The sequence below is a fragment of the Salvelinus fontinalis genome, chromosome 4 (genome assembly GCF_029448725.1).
Source record: "Salvelinus fontinalis isolate EN_2023a chromosome 4, ASM2944872v1, whole genome shotgun sequence".
Classification (NCBI taxonomy): domain Eukaryota; kingdom Metazoa; phylum Chordata; class Actinopteri; order Salmoniformes; family Salmonidae; genus Salvelinus; species Salvelinus fontinalis.
The window spans coordinates 16,144,902-16,163,190 of NC_074668.1; the positions used below are offsets into that span (position 1 = coordinate 16,144,902).

Genomic DNA, 18,289 nt, shown 5'->3' on the forward strand with positions numbered 1-18,289 from the left:
CAAGAGATGTCATAATAGGCATATTATCTGTACACATCCCAGGAGACTTCAGTCTAGAGGTCTTCACGGGTCCCAAAAATGTTGATCCATTCCGAAATAGATTCGTGGCTTTCCCACATGACCCAATATGCATCCCGGAGCCAACTAGGTAAAAAACATGTCGATGTGCCCTTCAGCATGGGCACTTAACCCTAATTGCTCCTTTAAATCACTCTGAATAAGAGTGTATGCTAAATAACTCAAATGTTAAAAAAATAATTAAAAAAATAAAAGCATAACTTCATTTTTTTAAGAGACCCATTCCGAATGGACCCGAGGACAGTTAGAACCGTTGCAAAAAGGCCTGTGGAAAAACAGACCCCAACAGACCTGTGCCGATTCGGATCAGAGAGACCCATTCACTTCCGAGAGTAGAAAAAGAGAGCGAGAGAAACCTGCTAGCGCCATCAATAAACAAGCGATATTGGCCAAATGATTTACAGTTGGAAGTCGGAAGTTTACATACACCTTAGCCAAATACATTTAAACTCAGTTTTTCACAATTCCTGACATTTAATCTAAGTAATAATTCCCTGTCTTAGGTCAGTTAGGATCACCACTTTATTTTAAGAATGTGAAATGTCAGAATAATAGTAGAGAGATTGATTTAATTCCGCTTTAATTTCTTTCATCACATTCCCAGTGGGTCAGAAGTTTACATACAGTCAATTACTATTTGGTAGCATTGCCTTAAAATTGTTTAACTTGGGTCAAACATTTTCAGGTAGCCTTCCACAACCTTCCCACAATAAGTTGGGTGAATTTTGGCCCATTCCTCCTGACAGAGCTGGTGTAACTGAGTCAGGTTTGTAGGCCTCCTCGCTCGCACGCTTTTTCAGTTCTGCCCACAAATTTTCTATAGGATTGAGGTCAGGGCTTTGTGATGGCCACTCCAATACCTTGACTTTGTTGTCCTTAAGCCATTTTGCCACAACTTTGGAAGTATGCTTGGGGTCATTGTCCATTTGGAAGACCCATTTGCGACCAAGCTTTAACTTCCTGACTGATGTCTTGATGTTTCTTCAATATATCCACATAATTTTCCTGCCTCATGAGGCCATCATTTTGTGAAGTGCACCAGTCTGTCCTGCAGCAAAGAACCCCCGGCTTGCAAGCCTCCCCCTTTTTCCTCCAAACATAACGATGGTTATTATGGTCAAACAGTTCTATTTTTGGTTCATCAGACCAGAGGACATTTCTCCAAAAAGTACAAAAGCCTCATGGGCCTCCCGGTCGTGGCCGGGTGCGACAGAGCCTGAGCTCGATGCAGTGCCTTAGACCACTGCACCACCCGGGAGGCCTGTAGTCTGTTTTTTTTATGGCGGTTTTGGAGCAGTGGCTTCTTCCTTGCTGAGCGGCCTTTCATGTTATGTCGATATAGGACTCGTTTTACTGTGGATATAGATACTTTTGTACCTGTTTCCTCCAGCATCTTCACAAAGTCCTTTGCTGTTGTTCTGGGATCGATTTGCACTTTTCGCACCAAAGTACGTTTCCTTCCTGAGCGGTATGATGGCTGCGGGGTCCCATGGTGTTTATATTTGCGTACTATTGTTTGTACAGATGAATGTGGTAACTTCAGGCGTTTGGAAATTGCTCCCAAGGATGAACCAGACTTGTGGAGGTCTACAATTTTTTTCTGAGGGCTTGGCTGATTTCTTTTAATTTTCCCATGATGTCAAGCAAAGAGGCACTGAGTTTGAAGGTAGGCCTTGAAATACATCCACAGGTGCACCTCCAATTGACTCAAATGATGTCAATTAGCCTATCAGAAGCTTCTAAAGCCATCACATAATTTTATGGAATTTTCCAAGCTGTTTAAAGGCATAGTCAACTTAGTGTTTGTAAACTTCTGACCCATTGGAATTGTGATACAGTGAATTATAAGTGAAATAATCTGTAAACAATTGTTGGAAAAATGACTTGTCATGCACAAAGTAGATGTCCTAACCTACTTGCCAAAACAATAGTTCGTTAACGATAAATTTGTGGAGTGGTTGAAAAACGAGTTTTAAAGACTCCAACCTACATGTATGTAAACTATAACAAATTATTTAAAAAACTATTTATTGTGTTTAAATGTGTAGGATATTCAAAACTTTATAGCCCATTGTTTTATGGGGTTTACTTTCTTAAAACAATAATTGACCACCTCCCGGTTCAGCTGTCAGAAATGTTTGCGCTAAATGCATCAAGACATTGCATGCATATAGACCTAGGAGTCCACTGTATGATATTCATCAAAATGGACTGAATCACTGAGCTGACAAGGTAGACATCTGTTATGCCCCTGAACAAGGCAGTTAACCCAATGTTCCCCGGCTGGCCGTCATTGTAAATAGGAATTTGTTCTTAACTGACTTGCCTAGTTAAATAAAGGTTAAATAATTATATAGCCATACCACACCTTGACGATGGATCCTTAACTTTATTAGGGTAATATTGGGTAATATCAAAAGTAAGGCATCTTTGTTAATACGGAAAATACAAACAGGTTATTGCGTCATTAAATACAGTTTTGCATCTCGCCCCTCCTTTTCATGGTTTGAGTGCGTGTGCGAGTAGCCTACCGGCAACACAACATTAGAGTTGGAACTGTTAATAGGCTTAGGCCTATATTGCTGCAATTACCAACAAAGGTTTGTTTCTACCGCAGGCCTAAAAAACATGAGCTGGCGCACACCCCAAAAAATGAGTTTGTGTGGCGGTGCTGACTAACGGAAAATAAACTAAACTATCAAAATAGTCGCACTCTCCATATATTAACTCCCAATAATTTATTGGGTATTTACCAATGTTTCGACATAACTGTGCCACCTTCTGTGATGGCCTACCCAACAAATGACTGCAATAGGCTAAAGTTATTTATTTTACAACAGGCTTACTTTTAATCTGAAATTAAAAAGACAGTTCGAACTTAATTTTGCCAACAAAAATGTCGCAACAAAAACACTTTGAGCATATTTAAAGAACTGGCTCTTAAATAGGCCAATAATAATGATGATGAGAAACCAAATTATAATAAATAAATCAAAGTTAGAAAATTGCATCAAACCTGAATAGCGAGTTGAATACAGTCCATTTGGCCACGCCAACCTTCTTCTCATCTTTGTTCACTCACAGAGATTCCCCTTGTCGGCTTCTTTTCACTATACTCTTTCTCCTCTAGCTTTCGTTGAACTTCATTAAAAATGTCCTCCATCTTTGCAATCAACAGCCGCAGACACGTGTGAGGCGAGTGGCCTGAACCAGGTTCAGCTGGACATAAGCTATACGTTTTATTGAGTTGCTATTGGCTGACACAGATAACAAGTTCACACAATTGTCATCACCTCACACATTAAATTAAGAGGACGGGTCCAGTCGGTAAATCAATTTTAATTGCACATACCTGAGACCTGTAGCCAATATACACTATATATACAAAAGTATGTGGGCCCACCTTCAAATTAGTGCATTCGGCTATTTCAGTCAACCCCGTTGCTGACAGGTGTATAAAATTGAGCACACAGCCATGCAATCTCCATGGACAAACATTGGCAGTAGAATGACCTAAATGAAGAGCTCAGTGACTTTCAATGTGGCACCTCATAGGATGCCACCTTTCCAACAAGTCAGTTTGTCAAATGTCTGCCCTGCTAGAATTGCTCTGGTCGACTGTAAGTGCTGTTATTGTGAAGTGGAAACATCTAGGAGCAAAAACGTCTTAGCTGTGAAGTGGTGGGCCACACAAGCTCACAGAACGGGACCACTGAAGCGCGTAGCGCATAAAAATTGTCTGTCCTCGGTTGCAACACTCACTACCGAGTTCCAAACTGCCTCTGTAAGCAACGTCAGCACAAGAACTGTTCATCGGGAGCTTAATGAAATGGTTTTCCATGGCCAAGCAGCTGCCAACACGCCTAAGATCACAATGCGCAATGAAAAAGCGTTGGCTGGAGTGGTGTAAAGCTCACCGCCGTTGGACTCTATAGCAGTGAAAATGCTTTCTCTGGAGTGATGATTCGTGCTTCGCCATCTGGCTGTCTGACGGACGGGTCTGGGTTTGGCAGATGCCAGGAAAACGCTACCTCCCCGAACTGTAAAGTTTGGTGGAGGAAGAAAAATTGTGTTGGGGCTGTTTTTCATGGTTCAGGCTAGGTCCCTTAGTCCCAGTGAAGGGAAATCTTAACGCTACAGCATACAATGATATTCTAGACAATTCTGTGCTTCCAACTTTGTGGCAACAGTTTGGGGAAGGCCCTTTCCTGTTTCAGCATGACAATGTCCCCGTGCACAAAGCGAGGGCCATACAGAAGTACCTTTGTCGAGATCCACAAACTTTTCGTCATGTAGTGTATTCGACTCGACCCAGATCCGAGACAGAAGTCTGAATTTAGGAACCACTCGGGTCCTGGGTCAGATCTCAGAGTTTCTGGTCTATTGGACCTGTGAAGACCTCTACTTCAGTCTACTTGAGACTGTCCTGGCTACAATGAAGGATCCCTCTGGGCTATGTATTCAAGTCAATCAATCAATCAATCAATTTTATTTTATATAGCCCTTCGTACATCAGATAATATCTCGAAGTGCTGTACAGAAACCCAGCCTAAAACCCCAAACAGCTAGAATGCAGGTGTAGAAGCACGGTGGCTAGGAAAAACTCCCTAGAAAGGCCAAAACCTAGGAAGAAACCTAGAGAGGAACCAGGCTATGAGGGGTGGCCAGTCCTCTTCTGGCTGTGCCGGGTGGAGATTATAACAGAACTATGCCAAGATGTTCAAAAATGTTCATAAGTGACAAGCATGGTCAAATAATAATCATGAATAATTTTCAGTTGGCTTTTCATAGCTGATCATTAAGAGTTGAAAAACAACAGGTCTGGGACAGGTGGCGGTTCCATAACCGCAGGCAGAACAGCTGAAACTGGAATAGCAGCAAGGCCAGGCGGACTGGGGACAGCAAGGAGTCACCACGGGCGGCAGTCCCGACGCATGGTCCTAGGGCCCAGGTCCTCCGAGAGAAAGAAAGAGAGAAGGAGAAAATTAGAGAGAGCCAAGATTTTCAAAATGTTCATAAATGACAAGCATGGTCAAATAATAATCAGGAATAAATCTCAGTTGGCTTTTCATAGCCGATCATTAAGAGTTGAAAACAGCAGGTCTGGGACAGGTAGGGGTTCCATAACCGCAGGCAGAAGAGTTGAAACTGGAATAGCAGCAAGGCCAGGCGGACTGGGGGCAGCAAGGAGTCACCACGGCCGGTAGTCCCGACGTATGGTCCTAGGGCTCAGGTCCTCCGAGAGAAAGAGAGAAGGAGAAAATTAGAGAGAGCCAAGATTTTCAAAATGTTCATAAATGACAAGCATGGTCAAATAATAATCAGGAATAAATCTCAGTTGGCTTTTCATAGCCGATCATTAAGAGTTGAAAACAGCAGGTCTGGGACAGGTAGGGGTTTCGTAACCGCAGGCAGAAACAGTTGAAACTGGAATAGCAGCAAGGCCGGGCGGACTGGGGACAGCAAGGTGTCAGCATGCCCGGTAGTCCTGACGTATGGTCCCAGGGCTCAGGTTCTCAGAGAGAAAGAGAGAACGAGAGAATTAGAGAGAGCATACTTTTTTTTTTCTTTTTTTTTTTTTTCCATTTTCTCCCCAATTTTCGTGGTATCCAATCGCTAGTAATTACTATCTTGTCTCATCGCTACAACTCCCGTACGGGCTCGGGAGAGACGAAGGTTGAAAGCCATGCGTCCTCCGAAGCACAACCCAACCAGCCGTACTGCTTCTTTAACACAGCGCGCCTCCAACCCGGAAGCCAGCCGCACCAATGTGTCGGAGGAAACACCGTGTACCTGGCCCCCCTTGGCTGGCGCGCACTGCGCCCGGCCCGCCACAGGAGTCGCTGGAGCGCGATGAGACAAGGATATCCCTACCGGCCAAACCCTCCCTACCCCGGACGACGCTATGCCAATTGTGCGTCGCCCCACGGACCTCCCGGTCGCGGCCGGCTGCGACAGAGCCTGGGCGCGAACCCAGAGACTCTGGTGGCGCAGTTAGCACTGCGATGCAGTGCCCTAGACCACTGCGCCACCCGGGAGGCCGAGAGAGCATACTTAAATTCACACAGGACACTGGATAAGACAGGAGAAGTACTCCAGGTATAACCAACTGACCCTAGCCCCCCGACACATAAACTACTGCAGCATAAATACTGGAGGCTGAGACAGGAGCGGTCAGGAGACACTGTGGCCCCATCCGAAGAAACCCCCGGACAGGGCCAAACAGGAAGGATATAACCCCACCCACTCTGCCAAAGCACAGCCCCCACACCACTAGAGGGATATCCTCAACCACCAACTTACAATCCTGAGACAAGGCCGAGTATAGCCCACAAAGGTCTCCACCACAGCACAACCAAGGGGGGGCGCCAACCCAGACAGGAAGTTCACGTCAGTAACTCAACCCACTCAAGTGACGCACCCCTCCTAGGGACGGCATGAAAGAGCACCAGCAAGCCAGTGACTCAGCCCCAGTAACAGGGTTAGAGGCAGAGAATCCCAGTGGAGAGAGGGGAACCGGCCCTGGAGAGACAGCAAGGGCGGTTCGTTGCTCCAGAGCCTTTCCGTTCACCTTCACACTCCTGGGCCAGACTACACTCAATCATATGACCTACTGAAGAGATAAGTCTTCAGTAAAGACTTAAAGGTTGAGACCGAGTCTGCGTCTCTCACATGGGTAGGCAGACTGTTCCATAAAAATGGAGATCTATAGGAGAAAGCCCTGCCTCCAGCTGTTTGCTTAGAAATTTTAGGGACAATTAGGAGGCCTGCGTCTTGTGACCGTAGCGTACGTGTAGGTATGTACGGCAGGACCAACTCGGAAAGATAGGTAGGAGCAAGCCCATGTAACGCTTTATAGGTTAACAGTAAAACCTTGAAATCAGCCCTTGCCTTAACGGGAAGCCAGTGTAGGGAAGCTAGCACTGGAGTAATATGATCAAATTTCTTGGTTCTAGTCAGGATTCTAGCAGCCGTATTTAGCACTAACTGAAGTTTATTTAGTGCTTTATCCGGGTAGCCGGAAAGTAGAGCATTGCAGTAGTCTAACCTAGAAGTAACAAATGCATGGATTAATTTTTCTGCATCATTTTTGGACAGAAAATTTCTGATTTTTGCAATGTTACGTAGATGGAAAAAAGCTGTCCTTGAAACAGTCTTGATATGTTCGTCAAAAGAGAGATCAGGGTCAAGAGTAACGCCGAGGTCCTTCACAGTTTTATTTGAGACGACTTTACAACCATCAAGATGAATTGTCAGATTTAACAGAAGATCTCTTTGTTTCTTGGGACCTAGAACAAGCATCTCTGTTTGGTCCGAGTTTAAAAGTAGAAAGTTTTCAGCCATCCACTTCCTTATGTCTGAAACACAGGCTTCTAGCGAGGGCAATTTTGGGGCTTCACCATGTTTCATTGAAATGTACAGCTGTGTGTCATCCGCATAGCAGTGAAAGTTAACATTATGTTTTCGAATAACATCCCCAAGAGGTAAAATATATAGTGAAAACAATAGTGGTCCTAAAACGGAACCTTGAGGAACACCGAAATGTACAGTTGATTTGTCAGAGGAGACAAACCATTCAAGTGACTTCATATAGCCTTTTATACAATGGGGCTGATGGTCTCCAGCTGCTAACGTAAGACGATACAATCCAGGATCTGGACCTCCATTCCTCATTGTCAGTTTTCTGTTGGCGCGGCTGAATAATTTAGGTGACCACTTCCTCTCTTGCACACTCACATGAAAAACTTGTAAAGGATAGGTGACATTGGCTTTCCTCTACGATTTCCACTCTATCAGATTCAACATTAATCCCTAATTAATTTTGAATGTGGCTCTGTGTTGGTGTTTCGCCCTCACTCAGCCAGAGAGTAAGGACTCTTTGAACTGACATCAATATTAGGAGGCCATCAAAGCCACAGAGAACCTTGATCACCATTAATTATGCCAATGAATGGTAGACTTCTGAACATCCTGCCAGAACAATGCTGTCTGATGTACTCAACTGTGTGTGTGTGTGTGTGTGCGTGCGTCCGTGCATTTAGTGTTTCAAATCGAGCTCTCACATACACTACCGTTCAAAAGTTTAGGGTCACTTAGAAATGTTCTTGTTTTTGAAAGAAAAGGAATTTTTTTTGTCCATTAAAATAACACTAAATTGATCGGAAATACAGTGTAGACATTGTTAATGTTGTAAATTACTATTGTAGCCGGTAACAGCAGATTATTTATGGAATATCTACATAGGTGTACAGAGGCCCATAATCAGCAATCATCATTCCTGTGTTCCAATGGCAAGTTGTGTTAGCGAATCCAAGTTTATAATTTTAAAAGGCTAATTGATCATTAGAAAACCCTTTTGCAATTATGTTAGCACAGCTGAAAGCTGTTGTCCTGATTTAAAGAAGCAATTAAACTGGCCTTCTTTAGACTAGTTGAGTATCTGGAGCATCAGCATTTGTGGGTTCGATTACAGGCTCAAAATGGCCAGAAACAAAGCGCTTTTCTTCTGAAACTCGTCAGACTATTCTTGTTCTGAGAAATGAAGGCAATTCCATGCGAGAAATTGCCAAGAAACTGAAGATCTGGTATAACACTGTGTGCTACTCCCTTCACAGAACAGCGCAAACTGTCTCCACAATAGAAAGAGGAGTGGGAGGCCCCGTTTCACAACTGAGCAAGAGGACAAGTACATTACAGTGTCTAGTTTGAGAAACAGACGCCTCACAAGTCCTCAACTGGCAGCTTCATTAAATAGTACCCGCACAACACCAGTCTCAACGTCAACAGTGAAGAGGTGACTCCGGGATGCTTCTATAATTTTTCCCCCTACTGTATTTATTTATTTATTTTGCTGCTTTGCACCCCATTATTTCTATCTCTACTTTGCACATTCTTCCCCTGCAAATCTACCATTCCAGTGTTTTACTTGCTATATTGTATTTACTTCGCCACCATGGCCTTTTTTTTGCCTCATCTCACCTCATTTGCTCACATTGTATATAGACTTATTTTTCTACTGTATGTTTGTTTTACTCCATGTGTAACTCTGTGTTGTTGTCTGTGTCGAACTTCTTTGCTTTATCTTGGCCAGGTCGCAATTGTAAATGAGAACTTGTTCTCAACTTGCCTAACTGGTAATATAAAGGTGAGGGGGAAAAAATAAATGAAAAAAATTTGACCCTGTAATCGAACCCACAAATGCTGATGCTCCAGATACACAACTAGTCTAAAGAAGGCCAGTTTTATTGATTCTTTAATCAGAACAACAGTTTTCAGCTGTGGTAACATAATCGCAAAATACTTTTCTAATGATAAACTTGGATTAGCTAACACAACATGCCATTGGAACACAGGAGTGATGGTTGCTGATAATGGGCCTCTGTACGCCCATGTAGATATTCCATAAAAAGCAGTCGTTTCCAGCTACAATAGTCATTTACAACATTAACAATGTCTACACTGTTTTTCTGATCAATTTGTTGTTATTTTAATGGACAAAGAATGTGCTTTTCTTTCAAAAACAAGGACATTTCTAAGTGACCCCAAACTTTTGAACGGTAGTGTATATGTAACTGCCACAACTACCCAGGGTACTTTATAGAGATAATGTGCTCCATGGAAAATGTTTTGAAGTCCAGACATTCCCAAAGCTCCACCTAGGATGAGTTAGACAGACACAACAGCAACTAGGGTTTTGTTTAGGATGTCTCGCACCCCCACCCCTCAGGCTCCAACATCCCTATTTCTGCCATTTTCTCCACTAATTATCATACGGTAAGAAGCAGCAGGAGCAGCAAGCTGAACCTTCTAGCATACAGAGAGAGGGGGAAAAGGAGAAGGAAAACTGCACTATCAAAGGAGGGCTTCAAAGACTATCGAAGGCATCTCTTGGGTAATTTGTGATCCTGTATTATTTTCCCTTCAAAGGGTCTCTGTGTGTCGGTAGTGGGTAAAGGGACAGAGGGGGATTGAATCCGATTTCTCTAATAAATGCTGACACCAGGCCTGTTTGATATTAGTTTCAGGGTAGTGTTTTGATTTGTTATCGCCTTTTGAAACTGTTTGGACGACCTTCGCACAATCTCCTGCCCTTCTCTCCCAGTTCACTGAAGGACCATGCATGTCACAGGACACCAGGGGAGCAAGAAGAGAGGAGTCATTTGAACTTAAAATATAGACCTGATCAAATGATCAATACAATGTTAATGAATGGTATTACAAAGATTATAGACTTAAGTGAAAGTTGATGGTGTAGTCCAGAGGTATTTAACTCTTACCGAATGAAGTCCGGAGCCTGCTGTTTTATTCATTTATTTCCCCCCACCTTTATTTAACCAGGTAGGCCAGTTGAGAACAAGTTATTGTTTACAACTTTTCTGTTCTACCTGATAATGAATGGCACACACCTGGTGTCCCAGGTCTAAATCAGTCCCTGATTAGAACATTGAAAAAATGCAGTGGAACTGGCTTCGAAGTCCATAGTTGAGTTTGAGGGGTGAGGTCAGTCTTGATGACGACTACACGTGTACTCCAATCTCATTGTTCTAAATATTTAAAATGAACACTTGCTGTGATTTGTATTGTATACAACTGAAGAAAATAATGTGTGTGGATTTGAAAATGTACAATTGATTACATGGATATGAGAATAATATAATTTTATCTCCTCAGCTGGATATCTGGTCAAAGTCAAACTATCAGGTATTTCAAAAGGTGAGACCCTATCTCTATGTTTACTCCAAATGGAGATACAATGCACAACCTGAGGAACTCACGAGTAGTCATATAGTTCTCCGTATTGTGGAACCCTCTGTCTCTCTCCCGTTGGGCCAGCTGTTGCTGTGTGTTCTCTCCCACTTGTCAAGCCCTGTCAAACCAAAATGTACTCTGTTTCCGGTCGGATTTCATTTCAAACTCATTTCTGGCGAGCATATGGGGCTTCTGAGTCGTCCTCACTTCCCTCTCATCCTCCCTGACCAAATCTCATCAGGTGGAGTCATCGCCATGGCAGCATATGGGCAGCCAGAAAGCCACACACACCAACGACTGGGATGGAGCCAGCATTAATAGAAAGAGGGCCCCCAATTGTGTTTTTCATAGAGAATTGTCACTTGTGCACCCTGGCTGTTCAAAGCACAGTATGTTTTATTTCTTGATCTCATCCTAATGCTAAGTCAAACAGACCGTGAGGAAGAAGAGAGCGAGGAAGGATGGCACCTCTCAGCTTCCCCTCCCATCTGTCACTGCACTGCCAAGGTCTGACTTGTCACCAAAGCCTCTTTGTTAACCGCCCAGTCATATCCTTACATCTTCTTTGAGGAGAAACCCCCCCCCACCCCCCCCCCTTCTGTTTTGATATGTTTTCCCTGTGCATTTAGTGAACTATATGCCTGCCATGTGTTGCTAATAGCCGTGTCCCTCATGCTTTGCCAGATAGTAAAAATGTAATAGCAGTGGACATATTGACTGGACACAGAATAAAACAATACGAGCTACATCGACAGAAGAACTTAGTTACGTAATAGATGGCCCACAGATAATTGCATGTGGGATGAATATTTGATTTTGATCAAAGTATTAAGAATAATAAGAAACCCAGTCACTGCCAAGTGAATGTGTAGGAGGGAGAGATGGATACAGTATACGCTATGATTAGTATTGCTCCAATGATAACCATGCAGTAGTCTACCAGAACTCTTTTAGTTATTTTAAAAGTGAGTAATAAGTACTCTGTCTTTGAAAACATCTTGTTTTACTTGACCGCTTGTATTGATTATGTTATGTAATGCTTGCTCATAAAACCATATTGAATTGAAAATGAACTGGCAGGCTTAATGTGATTTTATTGTTTCAGGTTTAGCAGAGAAAATTGGAATGTTCTCAAATGTTCATGTGTTTTTACAAGCCCCGTTTTCTCTCCGAGGTTACGGATCACGCCACCACTGCTCTGCTGCACTACCAACTTCCACAAATGCCCGACGTGGTGGTACGGTCCTTCATGGTGAGCACATTCACAAAGCAAACTCTACATAACCCTCTCCCACCCTGTGTCTGAGCTCCTCTACTTGATAATCCACTCTGTCTTTTGTCCCATATCTTCACCATGTACACATAGCCGATGGATTGCACTGGCATTGTTAGTCAGTCCAGGCATCTTATCACACAGTACTGTAACAGTACCTCATTTGATTTAAAACTCTGAGACTAATTTTTGATAAGGGGAGGAGGGGGCTGAAAATTGTCAGGCTATTACTGAATAACTACTGGTTGAGTCGGACAAAGCTTCCATTTCTCACTGACGCTAGTAGCCAGTCACCACATAGAGTCCTAATTGAGGAGGTACCTCAGGAAGCATAGAAAATACTTGTTATTGTGTGATGTATCAGGTACCATCGGATGTTCTTACTCCTGGCTTCCCGGAGTGCAGGGCGGGGTTATATATTAGTGTTTTAGTCTTTAAATAGCCCGACTGTCCACTCTGTAGACCCATGCTCTTAGTGCTGAAGTGAGAGAGATTGATTAGCTCCGGTGCTGAAAATCAATGAGATACTATTTTGATCTTTCCCGGGCCAGGGTGTGGGGGCTAGGTAGCACGGCCGTCCTTTAGGGAGGGGTTTCAAACAGACAGCTCAACGGCTCGGCTTCAGGGCCAACAGCGGGGCGCCTCCTTTACTGACCTGTCCTCATTTACAGCTTGACACTGTCCAGAAAGACATGATCACTACGTACCCAGCCATCACCATGTTTTGAAACATCTTAAGACATCTTAAAAAGTCAAGACATCTTTAAGGTGCATCTATAGACTGTCTCAATACGTCTTAAGACAATCTTAGAATGAATGAGACGTTTCAAGGCACTATAAATAGTATTTATATGGTTTAGTTGTTTACTTTTTGATTCCATGTATGTCTTGTAGTGATTTGGCAATCACTTACTCATTGCTAGCACAAACTTTACAAAAAAATCTGTTTAAAACAGATCATTTCAACACTTGCAGGATACCTCTGATGTGCTAGAGTAGGACCTAAGAACAGTGAAATACAATATTACATTTAAGTATGTGATTATTTCTCAATAGATGTAAATATTCAGATAGAAAAGATGGGCAAGAGTCCAGGCTCTGTCGCAGCCGGCCACAACCGGGAGACCCATGGGACTGCGCACAATTGGCCCAGCGTCGTCCGGGTTAGGGGAGGGTTTGGCGGGCAGGAATGTTCTTGTACCATCGCGCACTAGGGACTCCTGTGGTAGGCCGGACGTAATGCAGGCTGACACGGTCGCCAGGTGTACAGTAATTCCTCCGACACATTGGTGCTGCTGGCTTCCGGGTTAAGTGGGCGTTGTGTCAAGAAGCAGTGCAGCTTGGTTGGGTTGTATTTCGGAGGATGCACAGCTCTCGACCTTCGCCTCTTCCGAGTCCGTAGGGGAGTTGCAACGATGGGACAAGATTGTAACTATCAATTGGATACCACGAAATTGGAAGAAAAAAGGGGTAAAAAAAATGTTTGATATAGAAAAGAATAGATGGTCATGATAGGAAACTAAATGTATAGAGTCTTAGAAATAGATGGTCATGATAGGAAACTAAATGTATAGAGTCTTAGAAATAGATGGTCATGATAGGAAACTAAATGTATAGAGTCTTAGAAATAGATGGTCATGATAGGAAGCTAAATGTACAGATTCATAGAAGTAGATGGTCATGATAGGAAGCTAAATGGACAGAGTTCTTGTGCTGTTGCTTCCAGAGGCAGTTTGGAAGTCGGTAGTGAGTGTTGCAACCGAAGACAGACGATTTTTACGCGTTTCAGCATTCGGTGGTCCTGTTCTCTAAGCTAAATGTAAAGGGGTGTGAGTACTTTCTGAAGGTACTGTTTGTCTGCAATCAATCTTGTTTAAAGAACAGTTGGCCTAAGTCAAGTCTTAAATAGCTACTAAAACAGTCAAACAAATATGGCTTTTCTGCACCTTTTTCTCAGTTGCTATTCCATAGGCTTGCAGAGACATTTCTCTCTCCTTACACATAACTGTATGTAGCCTTCTGGTTGCAGAGCTAACCTGAGATTGTTGTAATGGGTATTTTCTCACGCTTCCCAGTGAGAGTGGTGAACATTACCCTGGCTGGTGATGAATCTTGGAGCGAGGTTTTAATCCTCTAGATTGATGGTGCCAGTGAATGTGTTCTGCCAGGTGTGTGACTGAGAGGGAGGTGTGGCTGGCTGGAGCCCACTGACTGGCTGGGAGAGACAGCAGTGGGGGGGCCCAAGCAGGATCAACCCATTTCACCTCCCTGGGTTGATCAACCGCAGGCCCCCACATTGGGTCTCTCTCATCATTGTCAGCACATATGCTCATTGTAGTGGCCATCATTGAGTTTTGATTCAAAATTTGATGTTTTACTAGAATCAGTCTATTGGTGAATCCTCCTGACTAATATATCACTGTCCTCCTGCCTGAATGTCCCTTTTCTGCTCTCCTCGGCAGACCTGGCTAAGAAGCTACATCAAGCTGTTCCAGACCCCGTGTCAGCGCTGTGGAAAGTTCCTGCAGGAGGGACTTCCCCCGACCTGGAGAGACTTTCGTACCCTGGAGGCCTTCCACGACACGTGCAGGCAATGAGGAAACGGTGGGGGAAAGGTTCCACTGGAAACTGCTCTGACAACTCATCTGATAAGACAAGAGCATGGCAAGACTTCACCTTCTCTTCAACCTCTGTCTACATTGTGCATGTAGAGCAACAACCCCGGGATGTATAGACTGTCATGCCTGGCTGTCCACTTCCTGGTTGAATAGGCAGCAGGCAGCTGACTGGGTTGGACTGGGATGGAGAGAGGGCTCCAGTAAGTAGGGGGAATTCCAGTTTACAGACGTCAACATCAGAATTCAAATCTGCCAAGACTGCCACCGTTGACTCTTTCATCATTAACATGACATGAATGTTGTTTAGGTCTGTAAGTCCCCCCTCCCCCGCTGTGTATGATGACGTCATATTAATGAGTCTACCTTTAACCTAATCTCACACAGCTGACCAAATGTTTGCCTTCTAGAGAAATGTTCATTGCTCCTACTCCAGTCCCCTGGTCGTGCCTTTTCTTCTGTTCCACCCAACTCTCCAAATAACAAAATAAAAAGTTATTTTGCATCAAAGGTAGATCGAACATATTCATGCCTCAAATCTTGTGCCGTTTTTTGGCATTGTGTTGTAATTGGTCACTTTTATACAGGAGCCGGGTTTAATATTTCTTGATCTATGCTGGATATGTGGAGGGAAAAGTATTTTTTGTGAGGTGGTAGTTAAAGTCAACTTCTGTTAGTAGGTCATGACCCTTAGGTATTTAGATGGCAAGCGAAGGGAATTGCTAATTTTGTGCAGATGTAATATCTTAATTTTATTACCCTATTGCAGGAGAACTTTCGTGCAATGCAGGAAATGTTTAACTTGTAGGCTATTTGAGGTTTTAAAAGTTTGTAATTGCCATTTAGAAGTTTGACTTGATTTTACCTGACAAAAAAATGTATCAACCCCTACAAAAATGTCCATGAATTATAATCCACATAATTTCAGTTTCCTGTTGCTGCAGGATTATTTTCTTGCTGTAGCAAACTGGCTCAAATGAAGATCCTACATCTGTAGAATTAGGCGCCTGCCTTTTTGTACATTTTCAAAAGAATCTGTCTTTTTTTATAACCGTTGTCTAAATAAAGTACAGAATTGTTTTAATTGTAGCCGTCTGTCATCTTATCTCAATCTTCTGGAGGATGGAGGAAAGAGTCTTATCAATTCACAACACATTTTGAATATCTCTAGTCTTCAATGTTGTTCATCAATTTTCAGATTAGACATTACACATGCATTTCATCATTCATGGGGCTCTTTGTGACTGTGAACAGCAGTTATCAAGGATCCTTGGCACATTCTCAAAGAGAATACCGTTCACAGTCAAATGTAGTCTAAATGTTTTACACCACACGCAAAACTGAAATACTGAACCAAGGTAACAACACTCTCCAAACGAAACACTTTGTTGCACAGTTTTGAAAAAACAATGCGTTTACGTGAGGGATTGAGATTGCATGAAGAGTGAAAGTGGAATGGGCCATTGTTTAGTAACCTCCCCAGTACAGTACGGACATTGTTTAGTAACCTCCCCAGTACAGTACGAACATTGTTTAGTAACCTTCCCTGTACAGTACGGACATTGTTTAGTAACCTCCCCAGTACAGTACGGACATTGTTTAGTAACCTCCCCAGTACAGTACGGACATTGTTTAGTAACCTCCCCAGTACAGTACGGACATTGTTTAGTAACCTCCCCAGTACAGTACGGACATTGTTTAGTAATCTCCCCCAGTACAGTATGGACGTTGTACTTTGTCACCTCTGTACATGTCGCTTTCTGGCTTTCCAGCTCTGAATTATTGATTTTGTTTCTGTTACGATGTAGAATCAGCCATCGAAAGAGCCAGTCAGATGAAGCAGAAAAGGAATAATGATGATGGTAACAGCATACTGTTAGTGCCGTCTCCTCCATAGGACAGGACCGTGTGTCTGTCCATCTGTTTTGTCCGTCCGTCCATTGGAAGCGGTCAGTGCTCTGTTCAGAGATGCTCCACACACCCCTTCCGTCCAGTTTATTTAGCTGTGTAAAATAGCCACTGGGCCCTAATCAGAGGTTTTGAAAAAATGTCCCCTCTATGTCCTCCTGGGAAGCTACACTAGGATACACCGGAACGCGGTAGAGATATGAGTGGGATATACAGAAGAAAGTGGGGGACCTGGAGATGGAACCCCTGCCTCCAGGGGCAAGTGTTTAGTCTGGACTCTTCACGTTACCATTAGACCAGACTCTGGAACACTGGGTAGCTACTGTACACTTGAGGATGTGAATGTAATTGTATGTTTGTAAAACAGACTCACTCCTAATAATGAATCATGAAAACAGAAAATGGTACAGTATATGATAGTTTACACTAGCTAGTGTTGCAATCTAACGGTTGTCTGACTGAACACCAGAAGATTACTTCTCTGGACTATTGGTAACCGCTGCTCTAGGCTGTCGCCGCTGCTTGCTGGTCTCGCAATTACTTTTTCTCGCTGTCTCAATTCTTCTTCAGTGTATTCCGGTTCGAATAAATATGGCTGTATGTTCCCATGTAAAATATATATTTTTTAAATGCTGTCATCCAGCTCTTGGTAAGAGGAATCCTCAGAAGCAGCCATTTTAGCTAATTATGGGAACTTCGATGAGACAAGTCCAGTGGCTCTATTGAACAAGGACAACCATATCTACTCTCTGCTAGCGTGAGGGGGCAATCGGTGAAAAAGGCCACAACAATTGCTACAAAACATGACTCCATTCATTTTTTATATCAGACAGCAGGCTCAATCAACCAATGACGTCATTGGTTGAACTCTCCCTGCGTAAAAATAAAATAACACAGCTTTAGTACCTAATTATGTCCGAAACACCCGATCATCAATCAGAATTATGTAGGGAGACTGGAAGAACACCCCAAATAGTGTCTAGCGGTGAAGTTTCCCTTTAATAGAACAATAAGAAGGAGCGTTCCAAACGTCTCTGCCAATTCCGGCTAGTTTAATGTAGTCTATTTTGTTCTTCTTTTGAGGTGTTTTTATTTATGCAACGTATATGATTATATGGCAAAAATTCACTAGCTAAATAACTAACAACTGTAACGATGTATACTACATGACCTAAAGTATGTGGACACCTGCTCGTTAAACATCTCGTTCCAAAATCATGGCTATTAATTTGGAGTTGGTCCCCTCTTTGGTGCAATAACAGCCTCCACTCTTCTGGGAAGGCTTTCCACTAGATGTTAGAACATTGCTGTGGAAACTTGCTTCCATTCAGCCACAAGAGCATTAGTGAGGTCGGGCACTGATGTTGGGGGCGATTAGGCCTGGCTCACTGTCGGCAATCCAATTCATCACAAAGGTGTTCGATGGGGTTGAGGTCAGAGCTTTATGCTGGCCAGTTAAGTTCCTCCACACTGGTCTCGACAAACCATTTCTGTATGGACTTCGCTTTCTGCACGGGGGCATTATCTTTCTGAAATAGGAAAGGACCTTCCCCAAACTGTTGCCGCAAAGTGTGGAGCACAGAATCGTCTAGAATATCATTTTATGCTGTTGCGTTAAGATTTCCCTTCACTGGAACTAAGGGGCTTAGCCCGAACCACGAAAAAC

At 43.2% G+C, this 18,289-nt stretch overlaps 1 protein-coding gene across 1 annotated transcript in view; it reads left to right on the forward strand.

Annotated features, from left to right (window-relative positions):
- med27 (mediator complex subunit 27) overlaps positions 1-15,799 on the forward strand; it is a 100,887-nt gene extending 85,088 nt beyond the window's left edge. Inside the window, exons 6-8 of the mRNA XM_055918907.1 lie at positions 10,750-10,791; positions 12,002-12,079; positions 14,563-15,799. Of these exons, the coding sequence (XP_055774882.1) occupies positions 10,750-10,791; positions 12,002-12,079; positions 14,563-14,697 (255 nt within the window). The 3' untranslated portion in view covers positions 14,698-15,799. The remainder of the gene's footprint in view (positions 1-10,749; positions 10,792-12,001; positions 12,080-14,562) is intronic.
- The last annotated feature ends 2,490 nt before the right edge of the window (positions 15,800-18,289 follow it).